The 20,000-nt window shown below is 40.7% G+C and overlaps 1 protein-coding gene across 3 annotated transcripts; it reads left to right on the top strand.

Moving 5' to 3' along the window:
• The first annotated feature begins 2,339 nt into the window (after nucleotides 1-2,339).
• zgc:65811 (uncharacterized protein LOC393524 homolog) lies at nucleotides 2,340-13,706 on the top strand. 3 transcript variants are annotated; one of them, XM_043234899.1, is made up of 9 exons: nucleotides 2,340-2,473; nucleotides 2,641-2,719; nucleotides 3,009-3,111; nucleotides 3,216-3,313; nucleotides 3,504-3,578; nucleotides 5,246-5,347; nucleotides 5,425-5,514; nucleotides 5,596-5,679; nucleotides 13,262-13,706. In XM_043234899.1, exons 2-9 carry the CDS (start codon nucleotides 2,660-2,662, stop codon nucleotides 13,337-13,339), a joined length of 690 nt encoding a protein of 229 aa, XP_043090834.1. In that variant the 5' UTR covers nucleotides 2,340-2,473; nucleotides 2,641-2,659; the 3' UTR covers nucleotides 13,340-13,706. The 3 variants fall into 3 exon arrangements, with proteins under 3 accessions (XP_043090834.1, XP_043090831.1, XP_043090833.1); XM_043234896.1 differs by having other exon boundaries at nucleotides 13,087-13,706; XM_043234898.1 differs by having other exon boundaries at nucleotides 2,401-2,546; nucleotides 13,087-13,706.
• Nucleotides 13,707-20,000: the final 6,294 nt, after the last annotated feature.

The raw sequence follows: 20,000 nt of genomic DNA, 5'->3' as shown, positions 1-20,000 counted from the left end.
CTTCAACTAAAAAACATCCAAATTAAAGTGAAATATTTTATCTACTAAATCTTTAAACTCTAAAAGTGGTGTAGGAAGTAAACACCAGACGAAAAAATGAGTTTAGAGAATTCCAACAAACACATTCATGAGTTAGGCAGATCTCTGTCAGTCACATTATAACTCTCAGTTTCAGTCTGTTTCAGAGTAAAGCACATTGTGGAAGCCACCTTTAGTGAAATGAAAGTAAAAGCCACAGTAAACTGGCAGGTCTGCGCTCTCTGAAGAGAGTCCAGGCTCACAGTCCAGATACTGAGACATACACCACTAGAATACAGAAACCCACACTGAGGAAGACGGTGGTCTTTTTAACAGGTGCACATCTATGCCTCAAGAATGGCCACCAGTGAAAAAAATCATTGTCTCCCCAAAAAATGCATCAAAATGCTTCAAAATTATGTATCCTTGATTGTTAGCAATGCAGTCAGTTTTATCAGAGCTTTATTTAACAGTGACAATGCACATCAATAACTAATCAATAGTTAGTCAGAAGGGTATTTTGTTTCCACAGACTCTGGACTAATGGTAAAAATGTCACCCTAAATTTGAAAAAAAAAAAAAAATCTATACATAATACACACATGATGATGATGATGATGATGAAGGCAGAGTTCTTGCTCAACTGAGAGCAAAACTTAAACCTAGACTCCAGCTATGATATGTTATGGGCATCTAACAAGTAACACATATTAGAAGTGAGAAAGAGAAGCACTCTTTCTGATAAAGACATAGAAGGAAGTCTTAGCTTGTATCCAGATCAGATCAGAACCCAGAGCTGAAGTTCATCTGAGACCAGAACACACACACACTCACACACACACACACACACACACACACACACACACACACACACACACACACACACACACACACACACACACACACACACACACACACACACACACACACACACACACACACACACACACACACACACACACACACACACACACACACACACACACACACACACACACACACACACACACACACACACACACACACACAGACACACACACACACACACACACACATACACTCATTTCTACACTCACCAAACACTACAGTAGATTCTCTTTCACATGTAAGACTATAGGGCACACTCATACTGCATCTGAACTTTGACAGACGTTTTCAGCTAAAAAAGGGATTCAAATATATGTAAAAAGAGAGGAATCAGCGAGAAAAAAAGTACCTTTCTCTTTCTCGTAATGCTTTATCTTTCAACTGTTAATCTGTTAAAGTCCTTCAGGTGTCAATCTTCAATCTTCTTATTTTCCTCTTTGGTTTTCTGAAGGTCCTCCAGATAATCTCACTGAAGCTGGAGCGAGGTTCCCTTCACAGTTATATTAACAGAGCTTGAATAACTGAAGAAACAGAAAGCCTCTCGTGATCTTTCTCCCAGGCTCTGGCTTCATTGATTAACGATCATCAGCGATTAATCACTGTCCACAGTCACAATGTTCTGGACCGTTTCTTCTACTGCTATTATTTTTGTTCTTATTACCAGTACTTTTATGCTGTTTTACTTGTGATATTTTTGTGTGAGGGAAAGGTGGATGTTTGGGGGGTAATATTTGCTTTCTTTCCCTTACAACAATGTGTTCTTGTATACATGGCCACACTGAATTACTCAGAGAACCACAGGCAGAAAGGAACATGTGTGTGTCGAGATCTCGCTGTAATCCAGACTGTGGTGAAGTGTGTGTAAGATATGACTGAGATCAGCATCGTACCTGCAGTCATTGTTTCTGAGGCCCGTTCACACTCTTTCTGTCAGTCTGATCCGGATTCACTTCACTTCTGCTCTGTCCTGTAACAGAATCCCACGTCAGTTTCATTTCACACACATCATCTTCTTGTATGATAAACACACACAGAAATGAACCCAGATAGCACAAATGTCTTTAAGATATCAGATTTACAAACATGTTAAATCAAAAGACATCTAATATTACGAAAACATCGGATAAACATATTGTAGATGAGCAGAACTCAGTTAAACCGCATCCATGGATGTGTGCTCCAGAGAATTTAAGTCTGTTTTTGTTTGAACTTCCGCTTTCACGACGTGAAGTTTATTTTTCCTTTTTTTATTATTATGATTTGTGTATGTCCGCTTCAAATATACTTCTCCTATATAATAGTGCACTTTGTCACACGCTCACACGATTAAGGTTTAACGGATGAATAAACAGGCTGGTGTTGCGCAAGGTCTTCGAGGTGCTTTCAGAGGAATCTTCAAGGTATTGGTTTCGTTTCTGCTCTACTGAAACACTCCGGCTCCGCTGACGTCACTCGAGCTGAGCACCAATGAGCACAGCGCAGCGGGGACGTGCGCAAGACCGCGGCGGGCACGCGCACAGCAGCGGGGATCCGCAAAGAGAGAAGCAGGACGCGAGCGCTCCTCATTTTTAACTACATACTGAACAAGGCAAGTTTATTTACCCTGTGGCCATTCTGTTGCATGCGTTACATCGGAAGGCTTCCCAAATTCTATGCTCTAAGTATTTACTCATATAAAAAACTTGTCATTATGTTCGTTAAGAGGATTGTGTGAGTTGTAGTTCTTTAAGAGATTCTTATGGCGTTTTGTTGCAGGGAAATCAAACGGATCGCCATGGACGGGTGCGCGCAGATGTGTAAATGTTTCCTGATCCTGTTTAACGTTCTATTTGCAGTGAGTTTTTATTACTATCTACTCTTAATCGCCGTCTCCCTTACTTAAAGCCTGCTATAATTATCGTTTTAATACAGAAATGTTTATAGGGAAACGAAGCTAGTTTCACTTTCAGCTCATTTGCATAAAGCGCAGTGAAGGCAGAGCTCTTTTACTGCAATTGTTTCTGAGAGCTGTGAGTTTAATACTCTTCTATCCGTTAAACACCGTGTACTTAGATAAAAGCCAGCTATAAATGTCCTACACATGTTTGCTGGTGTGTCTGAGCGCTGTGATCAATCTCTTTCAGCTGGTGGGCTTCGGTCTGGTGGCTCTGGGAATGTGGCTTCGGTTCGGTGCAGAGACCCGAGGATTCTTCGACATTGACCTGAACACAGCTCAGTTCAACATCGGTGTGTTTCTCATTTCCTCTGCTGTTTGTCACTGCCCCATGTTACTTGCGTGATATCAAGCTGTGATGCTCCGTGTGTGTGTGTGTGTGTGTGTGTGTCTGCAGGAGTGACCGTGCTAGTGGTCACCGGCGTCCTGATGCTGCTGGTGGCCATCATCGGTGACTGTGGAGCCTGCAACAACAGCAAATCAGCTCTCGCAGTGGTGAGGAAGACCATCGCTGCAAACACCTCACACTCATCTGACGTCCCTGGTCAGATCTACACACACCTGTCAAGAGAAGAAGAGAAGCTCAAAAACGCATGGCTCTTCTCTTCTTTCTCTTTTCTTCGTTCATAGCTATGAATGAGAATAGAGAGTTATTTCATAACATTTTGGATTTTTTGATGTTCAGTTTTCTGGCCTGCTGTCCTTTCTGATCATCATTGAAATCGCAGCCGGCGTGATGGCGTTCATGTGGCACGACCAGGTAAAACACACTCTCAGTCTATTTGATAGAGGGTGATTTGATCAAATCTGTGTTGTTAAAAATGCTATATAAATAAAACTGATTGATTGATTGACACTCTCACACAAACACACACACTCTCTCACACACACATGCACAAATCACTCTTGCTCTCACACTCATTCACACTCTTATACGCTCTCACACTCATTCTCTCACTCACATACACACTCACTCTCTCTCACACAAACACATGCACACTCTCTCTCACACTCATTTACTTACACTCTCACAACAACTCTCAGTAATTCCCTCATGTTGACACTCTCACTCTCACATACACTCTTTCGAGCTCTCAGTCTCACACTCTCACTCTCACGCTCTCACACACACTCATTCTCTCACTCTTTCACACTCTCAGTCTCATATTCACAGTCATATACACTCTCACACACATTCTCTCACACGCTTGTGTTTTCACACTCACGCTCTTACATACACTCTCACACTCGTTCTCTCTCTCACTCACTCACTCACGCTCTCACACTCTCACATACACTCATTCTCTCACTTTCTCATGCTCTCAGGCTCACACTCATGCTCCCACACATGTACACACCCTCACGCTCTCACTCTCTCACACATGCACAAATACACTCTTGCTCTCATGTCACATACAGTCTCACTCACTCACTCTCTCACTCACTCTCTCACACACACTCTCACACACAAGTTCTCACACTCGCAATCTCACAAACTCTCATTCACTCACTCTCATGCTCTCACATACACTCTTACACTCATTCTCTCACTCTATTCAATTCAGTTCACTTAGATTTATTGGCATTACAAAAGCACATTTTGCATTTCCAAAGCATGCATAGGAAAAGAGAACATATACATAAAAAAATATTTGGAACAATATATTCCACGTCTCCAGTTTTAACAGCACATGGATTTGATTCTTTTATTGTTATGGGGAAATCTAAAGGGTTGCTTTGTTTTGATTGATTTTTCCAAAAACAAATTTCATTATTTAATTTTAACTTTAAAATTGAACTGGAGGTTAAGTGCTGGGCGTCCGGTCAGAGGAGAACTGACCCCAACTGAGTCTGGTTTCTCCCAAGGTTTTTTTTTCTCCATTCTGTATGCATGGGGTTTTGTTTCCTTGCCGCTGTCGCCTCTGGCTTGCTTGGTTGGGGACACTTAACTTCTAGTGACTATCGTTGAATTGACTACAGAGACCGTCTCTGCATTTAATAAGAAATTGGTCACTCTCGTCACTATATATCCCTGTCATTATACTGTACAGTGCTTTGATGCAACCTGTGTTGTTAAAAGCGCTATATAAATAAAAATGATTGATTGATTGATTGAATTTTAGTCAGAGCTTTGAACTTCAGCTGAGATATATAATTCTTGAAAATTATTTTTCCATATCTCCTCATCTTGGATAACCAGATCTTCTTGAGTTGATTTGTATAGTACATTCCATTTATCCCAGAATTTGTTTGAATTTATTGTTCTTTTTTATTATTTCTTCAAACTGGTCCTGCAGAAATTGGGCTTTTTTCCAGCGGAGTGTTCCTTTGTATTGCCTTAGAGCCTCGCTGAAGGTTTTCTGGTTTCCACTCTCATGCACGCTGTGTGTTGTGTGTGTTGTGTGTGTTGTGTGTGTTGTGTTGCAGGTTTCAGATGAGTTGGTTAAATTCTACACCACCATCTACGCTCAGTATCTGAACACCAGAAGTCCCGGTCAAGCGGTCACCCTCAAATTATTCCACAACGCTGTAAGAAACACACACTCACACACTCTCACACTCACACACTCACGTGTGGTATGACAGGCATGTGTGTGTGTTTTCAGTTCGACTGCTGTGGCATCGGGGGAACGATTGAGATGTTTGTGCGAGACACCTGTCCAGACGGCAACTTGCTGAAGCAGCTCACCTATTCTGTGAGTCACTTACTGATCGTCTTGCTCTGATTTCTGTGTGATGTCTGAGGAGGGCAGGCACTCACCAGTGTGTGTGTGTAGAGCTGTCCCGGCATGATCCACAACGCCTTCAACTCCAACGCTCCACTGGTGCTGGGAGGATTTCTGGGGATGGCAGGAATCATGGTGAGTTTAACACATTAACACAGGGCTTTTAACGAACTAATAATAATAAATAATTAGATCAGACAAAGAAACTGGAGATGGTGTCGTTTTCATACTGATAACTTTATAACAGAATATTTGTTTTCAACATGAATAACTTCATTTAACATCAGACATATCAAGCTTTCTGTAGATATATCTCTCATGTCGGTGAGTAACATATTCGCTATAAGTTACAGTTCATTTTATTTTTTTTCACTAGTTTTAAACTGAACATCACAGAGACAGCAGAGAACGAGCAAAAGCAGAATGTTTTGTTGATATTGTGGACGCATACAAACAATAAAAGACCCTTTACAGATAAGATTGACATATTGATCTTTTCTGTTGTTACGTTCCCAGCTCAAATCTAGGGGACGTTAGGTCACGCAACAGAATATATAAAAAAAACAAAAAAACACGGTGTTGTGTGTGTGTGTGTGTGTGTCAGCAACGAGGCAACAACAAAGTATAACAATTTTATTATACATATAAGAAAAAGGTTTTATGTCTTCGAGAGGGAGCTCAGGCCAAAACAATAAACATAATACTTCTACCTAGTAACAGAAACTAACTAACCTCCTAAAAAGAAAAAGGAAACAAAAAATACATCCAAAATACCCTGACTCCCTTTCTAACATAAACAGGAGAAAACAAGGCACCCCTCTCTACTTACACCCCATCCCAGGCAAACAATCAATCAATCAATCAATCATTTTTATTTATATAGCGCTTTTAACAACACAGGTTGCATCAAAGCACTGTACAGTATAATGACAGGGATGTATAGTGACGAGAGTGACCAATTTCTTATTAAATGCAGAGACGGTCTCTGTAGTCAATTCAACGATAGTCACTAGAAGTTAAGTGTCCCCAACCAAGCAAGCCAGAGGCGACAGCGGCAAGGAAACAAAACCCCATGCATACAGAATGGAGAAAAAAAAAACCTTGGGAGAAACCAGACTCAGTTGGGGTCAGTTCTCCTCTGACCGGACGCCCAGCACTTAACTTCCAGTTCAATTTTAAACGCAGCTGTGTCAGATAGTGTAAATGACTTAGTGTGTGCGTGTGTGTGTGTGTGTGTGTGTGTGTGTGTGTGTGTGCATCAGGATCTGGTGATCTGTCGACGGGCGCATCTAGGTGTTCTGGTCTCTGATGAACATAATCTCTGGGTGCTGATCCACCATCTAGTCTGGATACAAACTGTGAAAACAGATTGAGAAAGAAACAGGACTAATATTAGCGTAGATGCCATTCTTTTTACGATGTCACAAGTACATCGTATTTTAGAGTAGTGTTCCCGGTTCCAGCAAATCTAAGTAATGCAGCCTAAAAATCCTTTAACGGATTTGAATAATAAAAGGTGTGTTGATGTGTTATGTGTAGGCTAAGTTAAAAAGATGTGTCTTTAATCTAGATTTAAACTGGCAGAGTGTGTCTGCTTCCCGAACAGAGTTAGGGAGATTGTTCCAGAGTTTAGGTGCTAGATAGGAAAATGATCTGCCGCCCGCAGTTGATTTTGATATTCTAGGTATTATCAGATGGCCAGAGTTTTGAGAACGCAGCGGACGTGCAGGACTATAATGTGATAAGAGCTCGCTCAAGTATTGAGGAGCTAAACCATTCAGGGCTTTATAGGTAATTAATAAGATTTTAAAATCTATTCGATGTTTGATAGGGAGCCAGTGCAGTGTTGACAGAACCGGGCTAATATGATCATACTTCCTAGTTCTAGTAAGGACTCTAGCTGCTGTGTCTTGGACTAGCTGAAGTTTGTTTATTAAGCGTGCAGAACAACCACCCAATAAAGCATTGCAATAATCTAACCTTGAGGTCATAAACGCATGAATTAATATTTCTGCATTAGAGGTTGAAAGCATAGGTCGTAATTTAGATATATTTTTAAGATGGAAAAACGCAGTTTTACAGATGCTAGAAACATGATTTTCAAAGGAAAGATTGCGGTCAAACAGCACACCTAGGTTCCTAACTGATGATGAAGAATTAACAGAGCAGCCATCAAGTGATAGGCTGTGTTCTAGATTATTATATGTGGGGTTTTTAGGTCCAATTATTAGCACCTCTGTTTTTTCAGAATTTAACATTAAGAAGTTACTCATCATCCAGCTTTTTATATCGACTATGCATTCTGTTAGATTCTCAATTTGGTGTGTATCACCAGGCTGCGCTGAAATATAGAGCTGAGTATCATCAGCATAGCAGTGAAAGCTAACACCATGACTCCTGATAATATCTCCCAGAGGTAACATGTAAAGGTTGAAAAGTAACGGTCCTAGCACTGAGCCTTGAGGAACTCCATATTTCACTTTTGATCGATATGATACCTCCTCATTTAATGCCACAAACTGATAGCGGTCAGATAGATATGATGTAAACCATGCTAAGGCGCTTCCTCTAATGCCAACATAGTTTTCTAGTCTATCCAAGAGAATGTTGTGATCGATAGTATCGAATGCTGCGCTAAGATCTAATAGCACTAATAACGAGATAAAACCACGATCAGATGATAGAAGCAGGTCATTAGTAACTCTAATGAGAGCAGTCTCAGTACTATGGTACGGTCTAAAACCTGATTGGAAATCCTCACAGACACCATTTTTTCTAAAAAGGAATACAGTTGTGAGGATACTACCTTTTCTAGTATCTTTGACAGAAAAGGGAGATTAGAGATTGGTCTGTAATTTACTAAGTCTTTGGGATCAAGATGTGGTTTCTTAATGAGAGGTTTAACTACAGCCAGTTTAAAGGTTTTGGGAACATAACCTAATGACAATGATGAATTAATAATGTTCAAAATAGGATCTATAACTTCTGGAAGCAGATCTTTTAATAGTTTAGATGGAACAGGGTCTAACATACATGTTGCTGGTTTAGATGATTTAACAAGTTTGTACAAGTCTTCTTCTCCTATAATAGAGAAAGAGTGTAATTTTTCCTTAGGGATCTAAAGCTCATTATCTGATGTGAAACTGTAGTTGACGGCTGCATATTTACAATTTTATCTCTGATGGTATCAATCTTAGAAGTAAAGAAATTCATAAACTCATTGCAGCTATACTCTTGGGGCATATTAGCACCTGTTGATGCTTTATTTTTTGTTAATTTAGTCACTGTACTAAATAAATACCGGGTTGTGTTTGTTTTCTTCTAAAAGGGATGAAAAATAATCAGATCTTGCTATTTTTAATGCTTTTCTGTATGACAGCATACTCTCCCGCCAGGCAATACGAAAATACTTCTAATTTGGTTTTTCTCCACCTGCGCTCCATTTTCCGGGCTGCTCTCTTTAGGTGCGTGTGTTGTCATTATACCATGGAGTCAGATTGTTTTCTTTTATCTTTTTTAAGTGCAAAGGAGCAACTGTATCTAAAGTGCTAGAAAAAAGAGAGTGCATAGTTTCAGTTACATCATCAAGTTTTTGCATCGTATTGGATGAGCTAAGGAATTGAGATAAGTCAGGAAGGTTATTTAGAAAGCTTTCTTTTGTGGTGGAAGTGATGGTTCTACCATACTTGTAATAAGGTGCAGAGTTTACAGGTTTAACTATACAGAGTTCACACAAGACTAGATAGTGATCTGAAATGTCATCACTTTGCTGCAGTACTTCAACCATTTTAACATCTATTCCATGTGACAGTATTAGATCTAGAGTATGATTTCTACAATGAGTAGGTCCAGAGACGTGTTGTCTAACTGATCCTAATGAGTCTTTTTCATTATCAACATGGATATTAAAATCGCCAACAATTAAGACTTTATCTAAACAACTTAACATAGCTTAAGGAACATTAAACAAAACAAAATAGAGTTCCAATAGTAAGTTCTCTGGTTGAAAAGATGGAATCTACAACACAGAATGACCCCCAATGTCACTAAGAGAAAACAGTTTGTAGAACAACAGAAGGAACCCTTAAAACACAGGAACAAACACACACACACACACAGACACCCGGTCCTGTGGTTGAAGTGCTGCTTAAAACTCTCATCTTCCAATCAGTATAACCAGCCAATCATTGATGACAGGTGGCGCCCATTACCTCCTACTCACAAGCAGAGAGAGAGAGAGAGACAGAGAGAGACAGAGAGAGAGAGAGAGAGAGAGACAGAGAGAGACAGAGAGAGAGAGAGAGAGAGAGAGAGGAGAGAGAGAGAGAGAGAGAGAGAGAGAGAGAGAGAGAGAGAGAGAGAGAGAGAGAGAGAGAGAGAGAGAGAGACAGAGAGAGAGAGAGAGAGAGAGAGAGAGAGAGAGAGAGAGAGAGAGAGAGAGAGAGAGAGAGAGAGAGAGAGAGAGAGAGAGAGAGAGAGAGAGAGAGAGAGAGAGAGAGAGAGAGAGAGAGAGAGAGAGAGAGAGAGAGAGAGAGAGAGAGAGAGAGAGAGAGAGAGAGAGAGAGAGAGAGAGAGAGAGAGAGAGAGAGAGAGAGAGAGAGAGAGAGAGAGAGAGAGAGAGAGAGAGAGAGAGAGAGAGAGAGAGAGAGAGAGAGAGAGAGAGAGAGAGAGAGAGAGAGAGAGAGAGAGAGAGAGAGAGAGAGAGAGAGAGAGAGAGAGAGAGAGAGAGAGAGAGAGAGAGAGAGAGAGAGAGAGAGAGAGAGAGAGAGAGAGAGAGAGAGAGAGAGAGAGAGAGAGAGAGAGAGAGAGAGAGAGAGAGAGAGAGAGAGAGAGAGAGAGAGAGAGAGAGAGAGAGAGAGAGAGAGAGAGAGAGAGAGAGAGAGAGAGAGAGAGAGAGAGAGAGAGAGAGAGAGAGAGAGAGAGAGAGAGAGAGAGAGAGAGAGAGAGAGAGAGAGAGAGAGAGAGAGAGAGAGAGAGAGAGAGAGAGAGAGAGAGAGAGAGAGAGAGAGAGAGAGAGAGAGAGAGAGAGAGAGAGAGAGAGAGAGAGAGAGAGAGAGAGAGAGAGAGAGAGAGAGAGAGAGAGAGAGAGAGAGAGAGAGAGAGAGAGAGAGAGAGAGAGAGAGAGAGAGAGAGAGAGAGAGAGAGAGAGAGAGAGAGACAGAGAGAGAGAGAGAGAGAGAGAGAGAGAGAGAGAGAGAGAGAGAGAGAGAGAGAGAGAGAGACAGAGAGAGAGAGAGAGAGAGAGAGAGAGAGAGAGAGAGAGAGAGAGAGAGAGAGAGAGAGAGAGAGAGAGAGAGAGAGAGAGAGAGAGAGAGAGAGAGAGAGAGAGAGAGAGAGAGAGAGACAGAGAGAGAGAGAGAGACAGAGAGAGAGAGAGAGAGAGAGACAGAGAGAGAGAGAGAGAGAGAGAGAGAGAGAGAGAGAGAGAGAGAGACAGAGGGAGAGAGAGGGAGGGAACAATACAAAGGGAAGGAAAAAAACCATTCATCCGGGGACGTAACACTGTATGATCAGTACTGAAGTGTGATTTAAGTGGACCCCAGGGGTTAAAAAGACCAAACTCAGCAAACATATTATTAATAAAGTACACTATTTACAGACAACCACATGAGTCCAGAATAAGAATGCAGTACATTTAATTACATGTTAAAGGTCCCATATTGTCAAATCTGAAACATTCTGACAAACAAGATGATATTTTAAGCTCCTTATGTTTCTGAATCTGCTTTTTGTTTAAATGAGCTGCCTTGGTCTTCTCTTTGTTTTGCATCCAGTTAGCGCTAACATTATTGTGAAGTCATTACATTTGATTGGCCTGGTCATGAGTCACTCAGAAAAAACTGGCCAATCAGAAGGTAGACTTACGAATATTAATTAGGCCAAAATCGACCTGTTTTTGACAGCTCATGAGAAAGGAACTGTAAAAACATTTTGAGGTGGTTTTTGTTACTTATACCACAATTATATATTCTTAAGGTCATCAACACCTAAAATAAAACTCTAAAAAGGTGTACAATATGGGACCTTTAAGTGTTTTCCTAAGGGCAGGAATGTGCTTCATTTAGCTTAATGCATTAAAGCAATGTCTGAGTTTGGTATTTTTTGAGTTTTAATACATTAAGCATTAAACGGTTTTCTTATGCTTATAGTCTACTTCATTAATAAGTGTTAAGTATTTGTCACCTAAAGTGTTTTTAACAGCATTATTTTTCAGCTGAAGTGTTGTTCACGTTAAGGGTTTTTTCTAGGCTTTCTTGTGTTCAAGGGCTTCAGTATAACCTTAATTCCACACCGCTCTGTTGATTCTCTGAAAGACGCACCGATCATGTGCTGTTTATGAAGCTTCGCCCTCAGAAATGAGCTCTGATTGGTCAACTAGCCCAGCAAGCTGTGATTGGCTAAAGCGCCTCCAGTGCGTGTCTAAACACCCCGCCCTCAGCTCAGCACATGTGTGCCGGGTTTATTATAAACGGTGACATCATCTATACTATCAATTTGAGATATTACTGAGATCACACAGATCATACAGCCCTTAATGGCACTCTTGTTTATTTGTTGTAGTCACATACTTTTACTGATAAATGTTACTAATAGTCTTTAATTTATGGTTTTATCCTAATTAAAGGTTTTATACAATACGACAACTACACATTTATTCATATAGCTATATGAAAAGAGAGAGAGATCTAGATCAGGGCGAGCAAGGGAACAAGATGAAGACCAGCTGCTTTAGAATCCATTAGAATTCACTTGGGCCTGGTTACGTAGACAGGGCTTAGTTTAATTATGACATTTAAGTAATTTTCATAAACATACCTTTAAAAGCATTACTGGTGTGCATCTTTTCTAAGATTGAGAGGCTTTGGTGTAGTCCCTCTTCAACAGAAGATCGTCTTTCAGCCCTCGAGGGTCAGACCAGGACAAGAAGACTTGATTCTAATTCATTAATATAGATGTTAAATAGAGTCGGGCTGAGACTGCAGCTAGTCTGACTGAAAAAATCAGTCCGTCTCTCGTTGATCTTCACACAGAACTTGTTCCCGTTGTAAATGTCATAGGTCTTACCTCCTGTTTCACTTTGAATGAGTTTTAGAAAAAGACCATTGTGCCACACCGAACCAAAGGCTTTTTAAAATCAATGAAGCAGCCACAAATCAATCCTTGTTTTGTCTAATTAAACATATTTTTGTACGAATCTATGGAGCGTACAAATGATTTGATGTTCTTTGTTTAGGCATAAATCCAATTTGACAATATTTTAAAATCTTGAATAAAGTGAATTATTTTATCATTAACGATGGAACAGAACAGTTTTCCGAAGTTACTGCTCAATAATTTGGGTCGCACATCCCACCTTGTTTAAAAATTGCATTTATTAGATTATCTTTCCACATCTCAGGAAAGTGTCCCGATTGTAATCAAGGGGATTGAATCATTTCAGAATAGAATCTTTGAGTTTGGAGCTGCTATGTTTCTGCATCCCATTAGAAATTCCCTCCAATGCACTCACTCTCTCACACTCACGTGTGTGTTGGTCCTCAGACGCTGGCACTGATCTGCAGCTGTGTTCTCAGAAGACATGACTCGGTGTCTCATGCATCTCCTCCTGCGTACCTGCTCCTCAGCTCTCCACCCGCCGCCGCAGCCGCCGCTCCAGATGCCCGACTCATCATATAACCCCTCTCTCTTTCTCTCTTTCTCTCTCTCTGCTCGACAGCTGCTGGCGCTCATCTGCAGCTCTGTGCTCTGTAGTAGCCTCAAGACGTCTTTCTACTCTTCTCCATCCATCTACTGAGCCTCCACTCGTCTGTCTGACGGACGGATGACTTTGGTCAAAGGTCAAGGGAATCACATATGTGTGTCTGAACTGCACCATTTTAACATTTCTGTTCAACTCTTCAATCTAAACTGCAGCAAATTAAAGTCAAACGGGTTTCTCCTGGCATCTCCTGTAGTTTGTAATGCTTTGTTTAATTTATCATGATACATGATAAAGCTCAATGTCAGGTCTTATTTTACTGCTTTAATGTTAGTGATTTGCAACTCTGTTACTCGCTGTCTGTTACAATGTTGTCCTGAATATTTCATTCTCTTGCTGTATGACTGAAATCTGTATGTTTTACGTTTATTTTTTCCAATGACATTAAAGAAACATTCCCATAGCTGTCACGGTCTGGTGGTGTCAAAGATCAAGATTGATCAAGCGAGTACTGCTAATCATTACAACACATGAATCCAGATCATCATTTGCCTAAATAAGCATTACTGCATCTTTTTATGATGTCACAAGTACATGGTGTTTTATGAGGAGTGTTCCCAGTCCCAGCGGATCTAATTAATACAGCCTAAAAATCCTTTAACAGATAATGTGTAGGCTAAGTTAAAAAGATATGTCTTTAATCTAGATTTAAACTGGCAGAGTGTGTCTGCCTCCTGAACAGAGTTAGGGAGATTGTTCCAGAGTTTAGGTGCTAGATAGGAAAAGGATCTGGCGCTCGCAGTTGATTTTGATATTCTAGGTATTATCAAATGGCCAGAGTTTTGAGAACGCAGCGGACTTGCAGGACTATAATGTGATAAGAGCTCGCTCAAGTATTGAGGAGATAAACCATTCAGGGCTTTATAGGTAATTAATAAGATTTTAAAATCTCTCTGATGTTTGATAGGGAGCCAGTGCAGTGTTGATAGAACCGGGCTAATATGATTATACTTCCTAGTTCTAGTGAGGACATATGACTCATAAATACTAAATACCCCACATCATTACATTAATGACTGTGCATCTCACTGTGCAACTGGGTTATGGACTTCCTGACCAACAGACCTCAGCATGTTAGGTCAGGCCACATCTGTTCCACCACTATCACTCTCAACACTGGTGTACCACAAGGCTGTGTGCTGAGCCCCTTCCTCTACTCCCTCTTCACCCACGACTGCAGGCCTGTGTTTGGCTCTAACTCCATCATCAAGTTTCATCATCATCAGCAACAACGATGAGACTGCCTACAGGGAGGAGGTCCAGCCTCTGGCCACGTGGTGCAAAGACAATAATCTGCTCCTTAACACCACCAAAACCAAGGAGCTCATTGTGGACTTCAGGAAGGTGAGAAGAGGCACACATGATCCCATCCACATTAATGGGATTGCTGTGGAGCCAGTCTCATTCATCAAGTTCCTGGGAACCCACATCTCTGAAGATCTGTCCTGGACCACCAACATCTCCAGCCTGGTCAAGAAGGCTCACCAGAGTCTTTACTTCCTGAGGACACTTAAGAAGAATCAGCTGTCCTCAGTCATCCTGGTGAACTTCTATCGCTGTACAATAGAGAGCATCCTAACAAACTGTGTCACAGTCTGGTATGGGAGCTGCTCTGTTGCTGAGCGTAAGGCACTGCAGCGGGTGGTGAAAACTGCCCAGCGCATCACAGGAACTCCACTTCCATCCATTGAGGACATCCAGAAGAGACACTGTTTGCGTCGAGCACGCAGTATTCTTAAGGACTCCTCTCACCCTGCCCACAAACTGTTTCCCCTCCTGCCATCTGGCAGGCGATTCAGATTCCCCCGGACTAGAACAAGTAGACTGAGGAACAGCTTTTTTTACCAGAGCTGTCTCACTACTGAATTCTGCCCCACCCACCCCCATCCCCACCCCATTAAAAAAATAAATAAATAAAAATACACTGTTTAACATTCAATGCACTCCACTGTACATATCTATGTAAATGTATGTACATATCCATTGTACATAAACCTGTAAATTTGTCTACACATATCCCGTATATCCTGTTTGTATATAACCATATGTAAATTTTTTACACATGCTAACTGTAAATTTCCCCTTCATTAACACATTCATCTGTAATTTAATTTATACATATTTATCATATATTTATCTCCTGTACATATTACCTATATGTGCACTTGTAATTTATATTTGTACCTATATCCTGCACTTGCTGCTTATTGCACTCCTGATTAGACCTAAACTGCATTTCATGTGTAATGACAATAAAGTTGAATCTAATCTAATCTAATCTAAACATCCAACTAATCATATTTCCAACCTCAGGCATTAAAGACCTTTGAATATGTTTCCTTTTTTTTTTTTTTAGCTTTAAACATTCTTTTCAATGTTGTGAAGGGCAAAGTGGGATAGGTTTAAACGAAATTCTACACTTTAAGTTTAAGTGGAAATATTAGATCAAAAATTCAGTTTATAACAAAAATAGGAGTCAAGATTTATAAGACTGCTAGTATATATTTACTGAAACCGTGTCTATTTTTTTCATTAAAAATATTAAATAAGGTAAATATTTTAATGGTTAGTGTAATAATGCTGAGTCCAGACAGAGGGACATAACCTTAAGGGGTTAAACATTAAAAAAATACAATTTTTAGATGTTTTTAATGAAAACTAGGACTGTCCCATTGACAACTTTGTTGTATGGGACACATGCTGTGGTCAGTTTGGGAGTCTAGAGGTTTCTTATTCCTATTGCTGATGGGGTGGCCAGCAGACACTTCTCTTGATGTTATTTTCATATTGTTATTTCAAGAGAAAACTGGCCATTGAGAGGTTATTGATGAGTTATTCCTTTTGTAATAATTGTTTTTAGTGATGCCGATCTCAGCTCATCCTGAGTTTTTGGTTTCTTGTGTTTATCCAAGGGTTTAAATCATATTGCATATTTTTCAATTTGTTCTGTTAATCTGTTAAATTGATCTCTTTTTTAACACTAGGGGGCTGCTTAATAATTTTTAAAGAAAAGCTTTTTTTCTTTGCTAGACAATACAGGACTGATTTCTGTTATACAAGAAGCTCTTTCAGTGATTGGGATCGATTGCTCCTGCCTGATGTTCTGCTGAGAGGTTTGTGTTTGTAGCTCCATCTAGCTTCGCTTTTCTGTTTATCACTCTGTTGTATAAAAGTGAACAAATATAACTTAATTCCCTCCATATTTCTATCAAACTAATCGGACTAATTCGGCTGTTGATTGTTCCCTTTTAATCTAAACACCATGCAATGCGGGTGCAGGGCATTAGCATTCATTAGCATCTCACTCATGTTTCATTTCGCATTTCTATTTCATGCCTATTGTTGTTTTCTTTTATCTGCTCCGCTCCATTTCACACTTGTTTTTTTGTTTTACAAGCTTATCAAACAACATTGGTAAGTGAATCATTCATCGCTCACACCGAGTAAATAGTTTCTTCTTGTCACCTGCACCGCTTCTCTGTTAGCGATCAGGGATTCACGTGTGATAAATGCAGGGAAATAGCTAGGCTGACAGAGAAGGTTTTAGAATTAGAGACACGCATCCAAGTATTAATTGACAGTAAGAATGCGAGGGCTGTAGATACTGTTTTGGATGCGTCTAGTACAGTGAATCACGTACATTGTTCGGTTCCAGCTTCAGAGCCCCTGCAGCAGGTATCTGGGTGACCGTGAGGCGGGCTAGTCGCGGGTCAAAACACCGCTCTTCCGTTCCGATCAGAACATCAAACAGGTTCTCCTCAATCATTGACCCACTGAGAAACCTGATCAAAGTGCTCTAGTAATTGGCGATTCTATTGTACGGAACGTGAAAATAGAGACACCAGCCACCATAGTCCAATGCTTACCGGGAGCCAGAGCGTCTGACATCTTGTCAAATTTAAAAGTGCTGGCTAATGCTAAACGTAAATTTCGTAAGATTGTTATTCACGTCGGCGCTAATGATGTTCGACGTCGCCAGTCGGAGATCACTAAAAGTAATATTAAAGAGGTGTGTGAATTTGCAAGCACGATGTCACAAAACACAAAACACCTGCAAAGTCCTTTAAATGGTCTCTCAGTCTAGTTCTGTAAGCTACACAATCATGGGGAAGACTGCTGTCCAAAACACAACCATTGGCACCTTTCACAAGGAGGGCAAGACACAAAAGGTCATTGCAAAAGGGGCTGGCTGTTCACAGAGCTCTGTGTCCAAGCACATTAAGAGAGGCGAAGGGAAGGAAAAGATATAGAAAAAAAAGGGTACAAGCAATCTCCTGCACCCTGGAGAGGATTGTGAAACAAAACCCATTCAAAACACTCTTGAACAACAGACAGCGTCTCGCCTGGGCTAAGGACAAAAAGGACTAGACTGCTGCTGAGTGCTTCGAAGTTCTGTTCTCTGATATAAGTACATCCCAGAGTCTGAAGGAAGAGAGGAGAGGCACAGAATCCATGTTGCTTGAGGTCCAGTGTAAAGTTTCTACAGTCAGCGATGGTTTGGGGTTCATGTCATCTGCTGGTGTTGGTCCACTGTGTTTTCTGAGGTCCAAGGCACTTCATGCTTCCTGCTGCTGACCAACTTTATGGAGATGCAGATTTCATTTTCCAACAGGACTTGGCACCTGCACACAGTGCCAAAGCTAACAGTACCTGGTTTAAGGACCATGGTGTCCCTGTTCTTAGTTGGCCAGCAAACTCGTCTGAGCTTAACCCCGCAGAAAATTAATGACCCAAAAATGCAGAAGAGCTGAAGGCCACTATCAGAGGAACCTGGGCTCTCTTAACACCTGAGCAGTGCCACGGACTGATCCACGCCGCATCGCTGCAGTCGTTCATGCTGTACATGCTCATACTTTTCAGTTGGTCACGATTTCTAAAAATCCTTTCTTTGTATAGGTCTTAAGTAATATTCTAATTTTCAGAGATATTGAATTTAGGGTTTTCATTAGTTGTCAGTTATAATCATCAAAATTAAGTAATAAACATTAGCAATATATCAGTAATGAATTAATATAATATACAAGTTTCACTTTTTGTATGGAATTAGTGAAATCAACTTTTTGATGATATTCTAATTATATGCCCAGTGCCTGCAAATAGATAATTGGTGCCCTTTTTATTTATTGAATAATGATTATTCCTTATTGTTGGACCTAATTTTAGCTAGAAGATGCAAACTGATTTTGTGTTCAGTAACTGATTAATCACAATTAGGACTAAAAAATAACATAAGATTAGTTTGGGGCATTTTGTACTATTCAGAGCTGATTAGTTAATAATCCCAGCCACCCTACGGAGGAAACTCTTTTCTGCCGCTTGTATCTGGGATCTCATCCTTTCGGTCATGACCCAAAGCTCATGAGGTGAGAGTAGGAACGAAGATCTACCTTGTGGCTCAGCTCCTTCTTCACCTTCATTACTGCTGAAGGTCTCTCGTTCCATCCTCCCCTCACTCGTGACAGATAACATTGCTTGGAAAAAGGTATTGCTAATAACTAGTGAATATTTAATTACAAACAACGTATAAGGAAAGTATCCTTCAAGATTATCCACAGATGTACGTCTGATATTGACTTGCTGTTTTTGTTCCAGTTATTGTACAAAATATTGATAGTAATTTTGTTTTGGGAATATGTACTACTTAAAGTATGTACTTAATGTATCTTAAAGAATAGTAGAGAAAAGTAGAGAAAAGTCATGTTTATATGATCAATCCTTTTTTTACATGCAAAATTTTATTTTCACAAAAGTTCTCTTTCTTTTAAAAAGGAAATAGAGCATTATATTGATACTATAAATAGTGGTAAAAGTAGTAAAAAAAAAAAAAAAAAAAAAAAAAGCAACAACGCATAAAGCAAAAAACAACAACAAAAAAGACGCGCGTTTAAACGGCAGGCGGAAGTGACGCAGCGGCGCGTTCCTCAGTGATTGTGTGGAGGGCGCGGCGCTGGTGACTCACTGCACGTTGGGTTGCCTAGCAACAGCAAATGTTTTCTTTTAAACTCTGAAGCCAAAAAATTAGTGCGTGTGTGTGAGAGAGAGAGACAGAGAGAGAGAGAGAGAGAGAGAGAGAGAGAGAGAGAGAGAGAGAGAGAGAGAGAGAGAGAGAGAGAGAGAGAGAGAGAGAGAGAGAGAGAGAGAGAGACAGAGAGAGAGAGAGAGAGAGAGAGAGAGAGAGAGAGAGAGAGAGAGAGAGAGAGAGAGAGAGAGAGAGAGAGAGAGAGAGAGAGAGAGAGAGAGAGAGAGAGAGAGAGAGAGAGAGAGAGAGAGAGAGAGAGAGAGAGAGAGAGAGAGAGAGAGAGAGAGAGAGAGAGAGAGAGAGAGAGAGAGAGAGAGAGAGAGAGAGAGAGAGAGAGAGAGAGAGAGAGAGAGAGAGAGAGAGAGAGAGAGAGAGAGAGAGAGAGAGAGAGAGAGAGAGAGAGAGAGAGAGAGAGAGAGAGAGAGAGAGAGAGAGAGAGAGAGAGAGAGAGAGAGAGAGAGAGAGAGAGAGAGAGAGAGAGAGAGAGAGAGAGAGAGAGAGAGAGAGAGAGAGAGAGAGAGAGAGAGAGAGAGAGAGAGAGAGAGAGAGAGAGAGAGAGAGAGAGAGAGAGAGAGAGAGAGAGAGAGAGAGAGAGAGAGAGAGAGAGAGAGAGACAGAGAGAGAGAGAGAGAGAGAGAGAGAGAGAGAGAGAGAGAGAGAGAGAGAGAGAGAGAGAGA

The sequence above is a fragment of the Puntigrus tetrazona genome, chromosome 3 (genome assembly GCF_018831695.1).
Source record: "Puntigrus tetrazona isolate hp1 chromosome 3, ASM1883169v1, whole genome shotgun sequence".
NCBI lineage: Eukaryota > Metazoa > Chordata > Actinopteri > Cypriniformes > Cyprinidae > Puntigrus > Puntigrus tetrazona.
This window is presented reverse-complemented; position numbering and strand designations above follow the sequence as displayed.

Excerpts from the sequence above, each read along its gene's own strand:
- zgc:65811 (XM_043234896.1), top strand. The coding sequence starts at position 2,660 with ATGGACGGGTGCGCGCAGATGTGTAAATGTTTCCTGATCCTGTTTAAC. Across the intron at positions 2,720-3,008 it reads TGTTTAACGTTCTATTTGCA|CTGGTGGGCTTCGGTCTGGT; the intron begins GTGAGTTTTTAT and ends AATCTCTTTCAG. Across the intron at positions 5,515-5,595 it reads TGAAGCAGCTCACCTATTCT|AGCTGTCCCGGCATGATCCA; the intron begins GTGAGTCACTTA and ends GTGTGTGTGTAG.